General features: G+C 38.6%; 1 protein-coding gene across 1 annotated transcript; it reads left to right on the top strand.

The window, feature by feature from the left end:
• The first annotated feature begins 2,940 nt into the window (after positions 1 to 2,940).
• Positions 2,941 to 12,848, top strand: LOC139738604 (leucine-rich repeat-containing protein 14B-like). Its single transcript, XM_071649219.1, has 5 exons — positions 2,941 to 3,275; positions 4,381 to 4,499; positions 7,854 to 7,973; positions 9,184 to 9,362; positions 11,985 to 12,848. The coding sequence occupies exons 1-5, from the start codon at positions 2,968 to 2,970 to the stop codon at positions 12,846 to 12,848; spliced, it is 1,590 nt and encodes a 529-aa protein (XP_071505320.1). The 5' UTR covers positions 2,941 to 2,967.
• Positions 12,849 to 13,477: the final 629 nt, after the last annotated feature.

The raw sequence follows: 13,477 nt of genomic DNA on the forward strand, positions 1-13,477 counted from the left end.
CCCCCCCCCCCAAAAAAAAAAGACCCTCAATATGGTTTACACTAGTACAATATCGTTCGGATGTATAGAAACATGTAATAGACAGCAATATAAGAAGATTAAAAAACATATCAAATTATATATATAAGTTGAGATTTAACTTTGACGCAACACACTAAAGTTATTGTTTACCATTGGGAGAGATATCACATTCGATTTATATGTGCAGGTTAGTTGTATTACAAAACATTCTACCATGTAAAAAAATTGTAATAAAGCCTAAAACATACGGAAATATCACCATTTTTTTTCAAGAAACCATAACCATGATAACTGTTGACATAACAAACATTCTTATCAGATCTATTTAGTATATCTAACAATATTTAGCATTAATTATACTGATTTAAGTTTGTACAGTAATCCCAAACTCACAGTTTAGAACTAGTTTGAGGAATTAAGTAAAGCTGGGTTTTTGTTTTACGTGCACAATGGTAAATAATGCCTTGAACGACAACCTCGATTAATTACCGCCATCTTGAATTTTGTGTGGATACTATTTTTATCGCTAAATATTACACATTGGCAAAATTTGTGCCAAATTTTAAGCTCCTATCTCTTTTTGGAAAATACTTTCTGTTCAATCTTATCTGCCTCAGAACAATCTACTATGATGAAATGCTACAGTAATAGCGACCAGCATCACCTACCACTTGGCATGAAAAGTTAGTTTGCAGGTACTTGCAAGTCACTAGACCATTGCAGTATTACATGTGACCATGTAAACACATTGTAAGCAAAATTTATAATGCATAAATATAATTTTTTCAAGTTTTAGATGTTAACTTGTCAACAGTGTATGATATTGCCTGTAATTCCAGAAATATGAATTATGTCTCAATCTCAGTAAATCTCAATCTCAATGGCAGGTTTCAAAATAATTCTTCAGTTCTTCTTTGATAGATACTAAATCATGCATTTTTACATTTCTTCCTTTTTTCAAAACAATATAAAGATATGGATCCCCCCCCCCTCCAAAAAAAAAGAGAGAAGCAAACAACCCCCTCCCAATTTATCACAATACACAGATATCGTATAAAGTGGTATCAACTTTTAGAAAGTTTTACTCTCCTTCATATTTGTTGCAATCCAATGTCTCTCTCAAATTTTGTTTGAAATGTTAATTTCAATAAAATGGCGGCCCTGTTGGACGGCATCTGTACTTTGCAACAAATCTACTGAGGTGTACTTACGGAACATTGCTTAGTATGCTTAATATTATGCATGGTCTTGTTTATAGAGAGAGTGGAACTCGAAAAGTAAGCACGATCTTGGATTTGACCCTTTGTGACGTCTTTGGGAACAGATGCGTGTAAATAACATATTATGTAAAATGGGATTTCAAGTTTGAGACATTATAACTCCTGAACCAAATACAATACTGACCTCTAATTTTCTCCAAATATTGATTATATGGGAAAGATGTTAATTTCTGCATGGTTTTCATAAACATTTTTATTTTATTTTTTTAAACTTTTTAGAGAAATATTCATGGTGCATTCTGAAAAAATGTCTCCATAAAAACCTAAGATGGTTTCAAATGGCATTAAAATGTTCAGAATATATAAAAACCATATAAATAGACAGCAAAACAGACAAAATTGTATCAAAATCGAAATGATATATTTACTTTGGTGCAATAAACTATGTTAGCTTTGATGCACTGCAATCTTGAATTTTTTGAGTGATTGATCCAAATTTTGTTTTAAACTTTCTATAGCAAGGTTGTTTCAAGCTTTTACCTCTATTTGAAAGATATTTTTTGCTTCATCTCATCTGCTTCAGAACAATCTACTTTGAAATCATAGCAATCAGCGTCACCTGAGCTACCACTTGGTATGAAAAGTTACTTTGCAGGCACAAACCCTTGTTTGTCAAAGAAAAAGTCTGCGTTTGCCAAGACTACTACACGCACAACCGGCACTGCTACAAGAGCCAGTGGCAGCGGTGCGTGTAGTAGTCTTGGCGCGCGCAGGCTTTTTTACGACCAACAAGGTCTTGTCACAACTAAAGTGGCCATTTTTACATAGTGAGTTTTCAAGTTTGAGACATTATAACTCCTGAACCGAAAACGGTACTGACCCCTAATTTTCTTCAAATATTAACTATATGTCAAACAAAATTCTTGAAACGTTTCAAGATAATCCTTCTGTCTTTCTTTCATTTATGCTGAATCAAGCATTTTCAGGATTTTCCTTTTTTCAGAAAAATATCAAAAAATGAGTGTTTTTTCCTTAAAATCTCAATCCAATTATCACAATAACCCACAAAAATAGTATCAACTTGTAGAAAATTTTATTCTCTTTCACATGACATCAAATTTGTTGAAATCTGATGTTTCAATCAAATTCTATCTTTCAAATAACAAATTCAGTAAATATGGCGGCCATCTTGGACGCCATCTTGGATTTGGAGGCTTTCGCAACAAATTTTTTGAGGTAGACCAGTGGAATGTTGTTTGTTACAATAAAAACTTGAAAATAAGCATGGTCTACTTAGTTTGTAGAGAGAGTGCAACTCACTCGTTAAGTAAGCGACTTTTTGGGGTTTGGCCCTCCGGTTATCATCGTTGACTGCGTTTTGCAATGGCAATGGCTGCGGTGAAAACAATGATTGGTAGATGACTTCTTCTCAATGACCAGGCCGCATTAGGTTCATGTCATAAAGTGACGGTATTGGTCACAGCTGATATAGGAATGGAATTCTTGGAAAAAAGTTGGCATGCTTCCTTTCTTCTGCCCAGGTCGCGCCCAGGTCGGGGTCGGTCGTTCTGCGAGCCTTGATGTGTAAGCCCGCTTCGGATCGGGGCGGCAGCGCCGCGCAAGCTAACGAAGCCAAGCCGTAGCCTAGGCCCGGCGCCCGAGAGCTCGCACACCACGCCGGGACTCGTGATTACGGACTGCGACTTCAAGTTTATGATATCAATAGATGATGGCGGCAAATTCCCTCTTCATAGACCACAGCAAGGAGCTCCGTCCATTGCACGGCGTCAGTGCGGTCCTTGATGGTCTCGGCTCTCATCACCCTGGGCCCGTGTCTCTCCTCGATAGTGCCAGCATTCGAATAGCAAGCAATCTAAACTTGACACTGGAGGCATTGAGGGTTGTTCCGTACACACTCTACCCATCTCTGCTCTCAGCTAGTTTGGCAACGGGACTCTGCGTAGCCACCAAGGCCATAGTGTCTTCTTGGCCTTACACATCGATCAACTTAAAATGTCTTCAGAATAGGAGTTGGTACGAGAAATATTTCTTTTTTCAAACGCTTAATATGAATATATTTTCAAAAAATCTTTCGAACTATTCACGCTATTGCATTAAAGTATCAGAGACTCCAACCCATCAAAGCATCTTCTGGGCCCCATTTCATATTAAAGAGTTGATTTGATGACAGCTCTTTGCTGGAATGACAATTGTCATGGTAACGACAAGAATCCAGCTTCCTGATTGGCTGTTTGCTGTGGGAAGTTGTCATTCCAGCAAGAATTGTCATCCTAACATCTTTTATGAATTATCATCTGGAGATTCTCCCGCCTGAAACCCCTAGCAAACGGGAGACTCCAACTTGATCAAGCGCGAAGTTTCTTGCTGCCGGGGTCCAACTCTCTCTAGGGTTCTAGATGTTATCTTGTGCTATCTAAGGCTTATTTTTCTGCATACGATGACACTAAGTAAGAAATATTAAATTTCAAGCGGGAGAAATTAAATCTCAAGCGGGAGAGGGTGAGATTTTACAAAAATGGGCTTTCGGCGGAAGATCTCCCGTCGAGAGCGGGAGAGTTGGAGTCTCTGTAGTATACTAAGTTTTAATTCCAATAACAATATCAAATGTGACAATGCACAATTAAATGTACAAATATCAACTGTGTGTGTGTGTGTGTGTGTGTGCGAGGTTGGGAGTTTGTCCGTGTTGTTCTTGTTCATGTATGTGTGTGTGTGAGGGTGTGTGTGTGTCTGTGGCAGTTCCTGGAAACAGAGCTAGGTCAAGTATAATCGTGGCGTGGGGCGCTGTAACTACCGATATACGGGTTGGGGTCGCTGGTGCGGTTAGGTCAAGTAATGGTAATATTTTGTGCACAGTCAACAAAATCACTTGGATACCATCATACATCATGTTGTCTACAAAAATGCAATACAACAAGGTACTGAAATGAGTCTTCATGGTGAGACCATGTACTAGAAATATACTTAGTAGTTTTGCCTGCATTAGCCTGCACATACATGTACCTGCACATATACTCCTCAATGTAATGAAATGTATTATTCAAGAAAACTAATGAAATCAATTTTTTTAAAAATCTTCTTTCAAGCTTTGACTATTTTCTCAAATATTCTTTTCAAGGTTGGCAAGGACCAAGAGTCTGGAAGAACACCACAACCAGATCGCTGTGACTGTTGCCATGGCAATTGGGAGCAGAAAGAACAGAATTCAAGATGTTGACATATCTTATCTTAATCTTTGTAAGTGAAGTCTCTGTAATTTGAGTCAATTGCTAATCATGTTCTAATCTTGGTACATCTGCCTAAATGTCAGCTCAACTTTTTCGCACAAATTATGGCACTATAAAGAGTGTTTCCATCATAGTCCACCAACACACAAATTCTAGTTTCACTAGCAATTACTGAGTGGGAGTGAAGTCAATGAACTTTCTTTCTTCTGTAATTGGTCATGGGAAAGATTATGTAGAGTGTGAAGACCTCATAACAGGGGTGGATCCAGGAATTCCAGAAAGGGGGGGGGGGGGGGGCACAAAATAAAAAATGCATTGGTATAAAGGGGGTGCATGCACCCGCATTCATATTTTTTTCTTTTATTTCTTTTATTATACCCCCGCCAAACGAAGTTTGAAGGGGGTATATAGGAATCAGCGGACGGTCGGGCGGTCGGTCGGGGCGGGCGGTCGGTCCGTTGCAAATCTTGCGTCGCGAACTACTTCCTCAGTTTTCAACCGATTCCCATAAAACTTGGCACAGATGTGTGCCTTGGGTTGTAGATGTGCAAGACGTATTTTTTGACAGTACCCAAAAGTACGTCGCCATGGTAACGGCATATTATGGGCAAAAATGGGTACAAATCTTGCGTAGCGAATTCCTCCCACAGTTTGTGATCAATTTTTATGAAATTAGGTACAGATGTTCATCTGAATATGTTAATGTGCAAGACACATATTTCCGCAGTGGCAAAAAGTGCGTTGCCATGGTAACGGCATGTTATTGGTAAAATATAGGGCAAAATGCTTCATGGCAAAACTGCTTCATCAGTGTTCTTCCAATTCTCATGGAATTCATATTGAATGTTTGTCTTAGGATATAGGTCAGCATGACACATTTCTTGACAGTGACAAAAAGTATGTTGCCATGGTAACAGCTCACATATTATGAGCCAAAATGATGGAAAATTTTGTGTTGCAAACTACTTCCTCAGTTTTTGCCCAATTTCCATGAAACTTGGTACAGATGTGTGCCTTTGGTTGTAGATGTGCAAGACGCATTTTTTGACAGTACCCGAAAGTACGTTGCCATGGTAACGGCATATTAATGGCAGAAGATCAAGGAAAGATCTTGCGGATTTAACTACTTCCTCAGTTTTTTGACCAAAGCTTATGAAATGTGGCACACACCTTGATCTTGGTGGGAAGATGTGGAAGACATATTTTTCGGATGTGTCGGAAGCTGCGTTGCCATGGTAACGGCATATAAATGGCAGAAGATCAAGGAAAGATCTTGCGGATTGAACTACTTCCTCTATTCGACTGAAGCTCATGAAATGTGGCACACACATTGGTCTTGGTGGGAAGATGTGCAAGACATATTTTTGGACGTGTCGGAAGCTGCGTTGCCATGGTAACGGCATATTAATGGCAGAAGATCAAGGAAAGATCTTGTGGATTGAACTACTTCCTCAGTTTTTGACAAAAGCTTATGAAATGTGGCACACACAATAGTCTTGGTGGGAAGATGTGCAAGACATATTTTTCGGACGTGTCGGAAGCTGCGTTGCCATGGTAACGGCATTTAAATGGCAGAAGATCAAGGAAAGATCATTCCTTGGGTAAGACTGTCATCACGGGGCGGGGGTATTAATCACCTTCAGTGATATTTCTAGTTTTAACAAAAAAAGGGCATGCCCGGTGCACCTCGCCCCCCCCCCCCCCCCCCCTTCATCTTCCACTGCTATGGATTATAAACTTTGAAAAACACACTCTATGAGTAGGAATAAACAAAGTGGAAAGGATTGCAGCCTTAGCCAGCTTTTGTGCCACTCACACCAACAAACTTTAGTGAGTCTAGAATTTGTTTGTTTTTGTGGATGGTACAGTACATTGCACAAACCTGGTATTGTATGATGGGATAAGAAGTAAAAAAAGAAGGGAGAGATGATTCAGTCATAATGTATTGCATGTCTACTTTACCATACAGGAGATACTTTAGCACATACAGTTTTTTCCAATAAGATCGTGCATGTGTATGGAAGCAATACTGTAGATGAAATTATGTCACAACTTCAGTGATTTTCTTCGCTATTGTACATTATATAGTACGGTACAGTGGCTTATTTTGTGATAGTTAAAGTATGACATACAAGTACAGCACACAGGAAGAAGCCACTTCATGCACTTATTTCTGATGAACACATATCATGTACAGTGTACTTTAATTATATCAAATATAAAGAAATCTCAATGAAAATCTCCCGTGAAAATTCATGCTTGTCTCCTGTCACACAGAACTTTCCCCTGAACCTTGGAAATATTTCTAGTGTATTGTACAGCAATTAATTGTTGTTACGGAAAAATTAAATTTCAGAACTGCTGTATGTCACACTTCCATTCACAAGTACAAGTACTGTATACGCTATAATTTTCGCGTACATAAATTTTCGCGAATTGCCGCTGTCACACATTTTCGCGAGTGGTTGAATTCGCGATTGGGGGACCAGAGAAAATATGAAGTGGCAAAGAAAGTGTGAATTTTCAACTTACTAGCAAATAAGAATGATACTAGTTATACACTGCATGAAAAAGACTTGCCAAACTCTGCAAACTAGTAAGTTAGAATTCAACATTTTTGAAGTGGTTAAGTCCATCGCGCTAGATTTCTGACGAGTGGATCCCCTTGCGATAATGGATTGGCTCTCTACAGTATCAGAGACTCCAACCCAAAGTACCTTCTGATCTGGAGATTCTCCCGCCTGAAACCCCTAGCAAACGGGAGACTCAAAGTTGATGTGTGCGAAGCGCGAAATTCCCAGGGTTTTAGATGCTCTCTGGTGCTATCTAAGGCTTATTTTTTCAACATACGATGGAAATATGTAAAAAATCCTTTCCAACGGGAGACAAAGAGCCAGGGCGGGAGAAATCAAATCTCAAACGGGAGAAGGGGAGATTTTGCAAAAATGGATTTTCGGCGGGAGATCTCCCGTCGAAAACGGGAGAGTTGGAGTCTCTGCAGTATTCGTAAGTAGACGTGGACGTGCGTAAACAAGCTTAGCCAGTATGGTCTGTTCGGTAAGCCGTGACATGGTATACTAGTACTGAAATGTTCGTATCATCAAGGCAAGGGATTCATTTTGGAAGGTAATATTTTCGCGTGTTGTTAATTTCGCGAATAGCTCCCGACTCGCGAAATTCGCGAAAATAAAACCCCCGCGAAATATACAGCGTATACAGTATGTGACACACACGCACACATACACTCTCTCTCTCTCACATGCACACACTACACATATGTGTGTATATTATGTTCATAGATATTATTTCCTTAATTTTTCTTGTTTCAATTACTCTTGTGTTAACTGTCTCATTTGCCCGTTAGCTAGTGAATCAAGGGAGCAGTTCTTAAGAAATCTTCTGAAAGGACGAGTTGGGGAAACATCACCAGTAAGAAAGAAGCAGAAAAAGGCTGTGTACATGCATCAGTCGCAGACACGCAAGGGTATGTTGGATCTGCTCCTTGATAATTTTCCAATGAAGAGTTTGCTTTTTTTCTTCAGAGAAGCTGTTGTGAGGTTTGGTTGAACGCTGGATTATTGATTCCCACTTATGCTGGTTACAATAGATCTGCAAGAATCATTGAAACAGCATTAACAAAGTTCCAAAAATTTTACTTCATACATTGTAATGTCAATTCATCAACAAAGATTTGCACAGGCATGCAGAGGAATTTTGAAGATACTACAATATCTACCAGATATACCAGTACATAAAAGCTATTGATTAAGTATCATTCACTTTTTCAAATATGTGACCCTGCATCGCAAAATAAACAAAAAGTCGCCAAACATGAAATTTTAGTTAAGAGCATATTCTGAAAGAGCGGACTTTAAGCTTTAAAATGATGTATAACTCAAATCAAATGGACTCTCCTAACCTATCTCAATATTGGAAAGAAAGCACACACTCAGGAAAAGTGTGAACTGAGAAAAGAGGTTCTTAAGTACAGTGTATATTCAAGTGCTTAATCTTTATTAAGCCACACTGGCTGTGCGATGAACGGGACAAAAAAACAGTATGTAAACCATGGGAGTAACAACAATGAAGGAATTATCAGATTAAAGTGAAAGTGAACATGCCTTATTAACACATTCTGTCCATATTTAATGCCAACTTTCAAAGCAGTAGCATCATCCTTTCAAAAGTTATAAGAGTTGACAGTGAAGAGTGTGTACAAGGTTTTTAAGAAATGAAAAAGGGATCTAAAGACACACCTAATCACACTACTCTACCAAAAAAATGTTTGAGATAAACTGCTAAAAAAAAGACACTTTCCTGCTCGTTTTATGATCCCAAATTTTAGCATAATGTAGAAGACTTGCTCTTTCAGAAAATATGATAAAGTCAAGATCAGCTAGGTTGACCCATTTCACCTATTTTCAGTCCTCACACAAAATCAGTGTGTGCAACTTTATGTTCGTTTTGTGATGCACGGTCACATATGATCTGTATTATTTCTATAAAATGTTACTGGCCATCATGTTACTTGATACATCCATTGTTGTGATTGTGGCATTATTTACCTTTATAACATAATTTATGGTGTTTGCACAAAAAAAAAAATATATATAGGTTGTTGTAACACGTGATGAAGTAAATAAATTGGCAATTGTCCTAACACCACATGTACATTTTTTTTTTTCTCTCTGAAGATTTCACTGACCTCAGGATCACCATGAATCTTTGTGTCGAGGGAGCAGATATTGAGCGCCACCTACAGTTGCACCGTGAACTGTTGGCGGCCAGAATCATTGTCAGAAGTAAAGAATTTTGTGTGCGCTATGCCTCTGCTGATAAGCTGACAGAAGTTCTCCAGTTGGACCAGAGAGAGGTATTTGATACTTAGTGGAGTAGTCCCTTGTTGCAGCTCTTATGCAAAGCTGTGCTGGGATGATGAACTTTGGTTGTGGGTCATAAGTAGGTGATCATAATTTGGCTATAATCTGACTAAAGAAGAAAGAGGGTGGTCATTGTCATTGACAGCAGCTAATCAGCTGTAAGCAGTTTTTAAAATATGTTTGAGTAGTGTGGCTGCAATAAATTAGAATTTAAAGTTTTGAAAGTCTCCTTGCAAAATTGTTCCTGTGGGCATGTACGGAGTGACAGTCATCTCTGATACGTTATACTTTAAATTCTGTGTTAATACACTAGATTTTATTCTGTGTTTTTTTTTTTTTTTGGTTATTGTTCAATTCTACATGATTTGTAGACATGTGTCTGGTAGTCAATATTGCTTTTACACTAAAAAAGTTTCAAGTCTATTATGTAGTTCATACAGGTTGAAAGTGTAATAATCGCATTGTGTTGACTCTTGATGAGGACACCATGACATAGTTTCCTCATCAATATTGATGTATTAGCAACGTTTTACTTGCCTGTTTTTATCAGGAAAACATTTTATTTTCTGACATTTTAGTGGACCCGAGCCAACGAGCTAGTGGTGGTGTCAAGATTTCATGAAATCTGATTTTTCTCTTTAAAAATCTGTTTTTTGAAGGATATTTTATCTACTTTTTATGTCAATAATTAGCATTTCTGTTGTCATGTTCCTGTACTATCCTGTTCGAACATGATGCTGTCGTCAGGCAACTTGAGGGGATGATGTTCATCTTTTCCTGTTTTGTTAGTTTGTTTTTATTTCCGAAACAATGAAATCATATACAAGATAAACAGTGTTGAACATGACATAACTGAGACATGAATCAAGATTGAAGTATCAAAATACAATGAAAACAAGTTGACATGTGATAATGATGATAACATGTAACGGTGGATAGCCCATTTCAGATCTGTCAACATGATAGATCTGTTCTTCCATGGGGTCCAAGATTTATAAACATATAATAACTAACATGTCTTTCATTCATACCAAACATAATATCTAAAATCATATCACAAAACAATCCCTCAAACACCCCCTCCCTCCCCCCTCCCGAATCATCTTAGATCTCTGGTGACATAGGGTAATATACATGTAAATACATACAACCATATATTCATCAATTCATTTTCAATAATTGTACTATTTTACGGTTCATGATATACGATTTTTGATTTCTCTGTGGAAATCAGTAAGGCTGCTCGACTGTCTAATAGACAAAGGTAGATCATTGTACAATGTACTACCACGATATAAAAATGTACGTTTGCAATTCTGAGAATTGGGTTTCGGTAAAATCAGTTTCTCACATTGTCTTAAGGAGTAACCGGTTTCTTTGTAAATAAATTTATCACGTAAATAGGTAGGTGCCATTTCATGAAGAATTTTGTACATCATCAAATAAACATGCCTTGTGCTACGACTTTGTAAAGTTTCCCACTTCAGATTATCATGAATTTCACTTATTGATTTATGTTCAGACGACTTTACTTTGAGTATTATCCTGCCTGCTCTGTTTTGTAGTTTCTGTAACGTTTCTACATGGGATTTGGCTGCTGAGTGCCAGATCATATCACCATAATCACCAAGCCACATGACTTCAAAACATAAGAACTTATACCATCAATGCCTGCCGACTTTTTGTTTGCAAGAGCAGAAATTTCTTTAAATACATCTATTTCCCTCACTGGACTTAATACAAATGAGTTTCCATTTCTATTCACACAATTTAGTAAGATATCTTGCGATTCATTTTCCTCAAAAAGAATAGAGTTGGCAACATTTGAGAAGTGACTGTTAAATTCCTCAGCTATATTTTTTCCGTCTCCAGCAATATGAACCATTTCTGAAGACTTAGTAGGCATGAATAATTTGAGGATGTTCCAAGATTGCCCACGACCTTGACTGTCACATATTTTTTCAACGTAATATTTCTTTTTTGCCTTTTTTATTTCCAACGTAACTTTATTTCGTATTTTCTTATATTCTCTCCAGTCTTCGACCTTGTTGTTCCTGAAAGATGTCTTGAGCACCCTTCAGGCAAAATAGTTGTAGTCTTGTGAGTCTACCTCCCAAATGTGGAGTTGTATGTTGTCAAATCACTGGCTCTATCACTGAACTGGATGCTTTAGTATCCCTACCTTGCATCCAATTAAGAAAATACTTGGGCTCCATGTAGCTTGTAAGTGGTCACTTTCAAGGTTGGGGTCTTGTGATACATTCTCTTACAAGCTTTGTGTAGTTTAGGTCTGTGGGGGTCCACGCATATGCTCAGCTTCCAGTTACGTTTCCTGCTGATTGATAGCAATGAGACCCTGGCAGTAAGCATCATGTGCTGTTAAAGAGTAGGAAGAAGAGAGAAAAATCTTGTTCGGTGTTCATGGTACAGTGTAACATTCAGTAATAGTTCCTTGGTCAACTTCAAATAAATTTCAATATTTCTTGGTGTAGACTCTGTTGTATGAAACACAAATATGTTCTAAACAATTTTGTTTAAAGATAGGTGAAAAATACTTATTCATGCTTCAGAATGTGGTTCATTTTGTTGACCGATATGTTATAACTTTCTTGTAGGGCACAACTGCATTGCTTATGGACTACAACGGCATAGGGAATTCAAATCTTGAGCGAGTGTTGCGCCCTGTGCAGAACTACAGCCTGCTGACTAGACTATGTCTGAAGTACAACAGAATTGATATCAGAAGTCCCCATGCTGCCACTGCCATCAAGTCTCTTGGAACACTACTCTTTGGGCTTCCTTCATTACGCTGCCTCGGCCTTGCGGGTAACCGGCTCTCACGAAGTCTCCCAGAAATCATCAGCCGAATACAGCAACCCTTGATGCTCTTGGACGTCAGTAACTGTATGCTGACTTTGGAGGATCTTCACTACCTCGCCCACTCTCCTCATTCCGAGCACTTGCAACATCTCTTGTTGGGGGGAAATTTTGCTGTTAGCCGCAACTGGGGCTTTGTTGAACAGTTGCTCTGTAGGGCCTCTGGCTCTCTGGTTGAGCTAGATCTGACCAATGTTTGTCAGGGTGCTACACAAACTGATTTCCTCTGTGGCCTGGTCAAATTGGGGCCATCACTTTTGAGGTTGAAATCTTTAGAGCTCCAAGGCAACCACCTGACAGTGGCAGAGCAGGTCGACATAGTCCTGTCTTTTGTCAAATGTGCATCAATGGCCGCCCTACGTCTGTCGTTCCCCCTGGAGAGTAAAGCTGAAACGTGGGAAGGGATGAAAGGTCGTGAGTTGTCAGAAGCGCTGCAGCCTCATTCAAAGTCAACAGCAATAGAGTGGTTCACTCTCACTTGCTGGACCAAGAGGGCAGCAGTCAATCCCAGCTACCTGAACGAGGGAAGTAGGTTCATGACTGTCATCATCTATGAGGAGGACTTCCTGGGAGCCCAGGAATTCCACTTCCCTATCTCATGACGATATTTCAGGTTATAGCCTTCAAGGTGGTAGCAAGCAGAGACTGTTATATTCAACTGAAGTACAGCTCAGCTCAGCATGGTAAATTGAAAAGGCAATGTATTTCAACATATGAAATATGCTCATGATTTAAAATGTTATGAGAAAATTTGTACATTTTTTTGTGGAAGGGATGTTGTTACTTTTTTGTATTTCATAGTTAAAAACTAGGTGTATTATGGGAAACTGTCTAGAGTGAGTGACTGATTGAAGGAATTTTTGCATATTGTTGGTTTCTTGGGAAGCAAGTGTGCAAGTAAATCGCAGAACTTGTTACATACCCCTAAAAAGACTTGGTATTTTTGGAGGCTGACTAAACGGGGGGCTAAAAGGCCCCCTCAGGTCTTGTCTGTGGGCCGTCCAATTGCAACCAAATTTGGTACTGGTATACACATAGTTCATTATGTTTTCTAGATATGAATCAAATTGATATTATTGTATACTCGTTGTGTTGATTGTTGATTTTATATGATTGTTCGTGTGTGCAGTATTTAAAGCACCGTGTTCGCACGGCCAATAACCTTCACAGAATCTGTTTTTGTTTCAGTTCGGGAACTTTATTTTATTGTACCAAAGGTAAAATACAGAGT

The sequence above is a fragment of the Diadema antillarum genome, unplaced genomic scaffold, assembly GCF_040938485.1.
Source record: "Diadema antillarum isolate AM-2024a unplaced genomic scaffold, OU_Dant_1.0 seq00000759_RagTag, whole genome shotgun sequence".
Classification (NCBI taxonomy): Eukaryota; Metazoa; Echinodermata; class Echinoidea; order Diadematoida; family Diadematidae; genus Diadema; species Diadema antillarum.

Coding starts and splice junctions, on each gene's coding strand:
- LOC139738604 (XM_071649219.1), top strand. CDS start 2,968: ATGATGGCGGCAAATTCCCTCTTCATAGACCACAGCAAGGAGCTCCGT. Junction 4,500..7,853: donor CATATCTTATCTTAATCTTT/GTAAGTGAAGTC, acceptor TTTGCCCGTTAG/CTAGTGAATCAAGGGAGCAG. Junction 7,974..9,183: donor TCAGTCGCAGACACGCAAGG/GTATGTTGGATC, acceptor TTCTCTCTGAAG/ATTTCACTGACCTCAGGATC.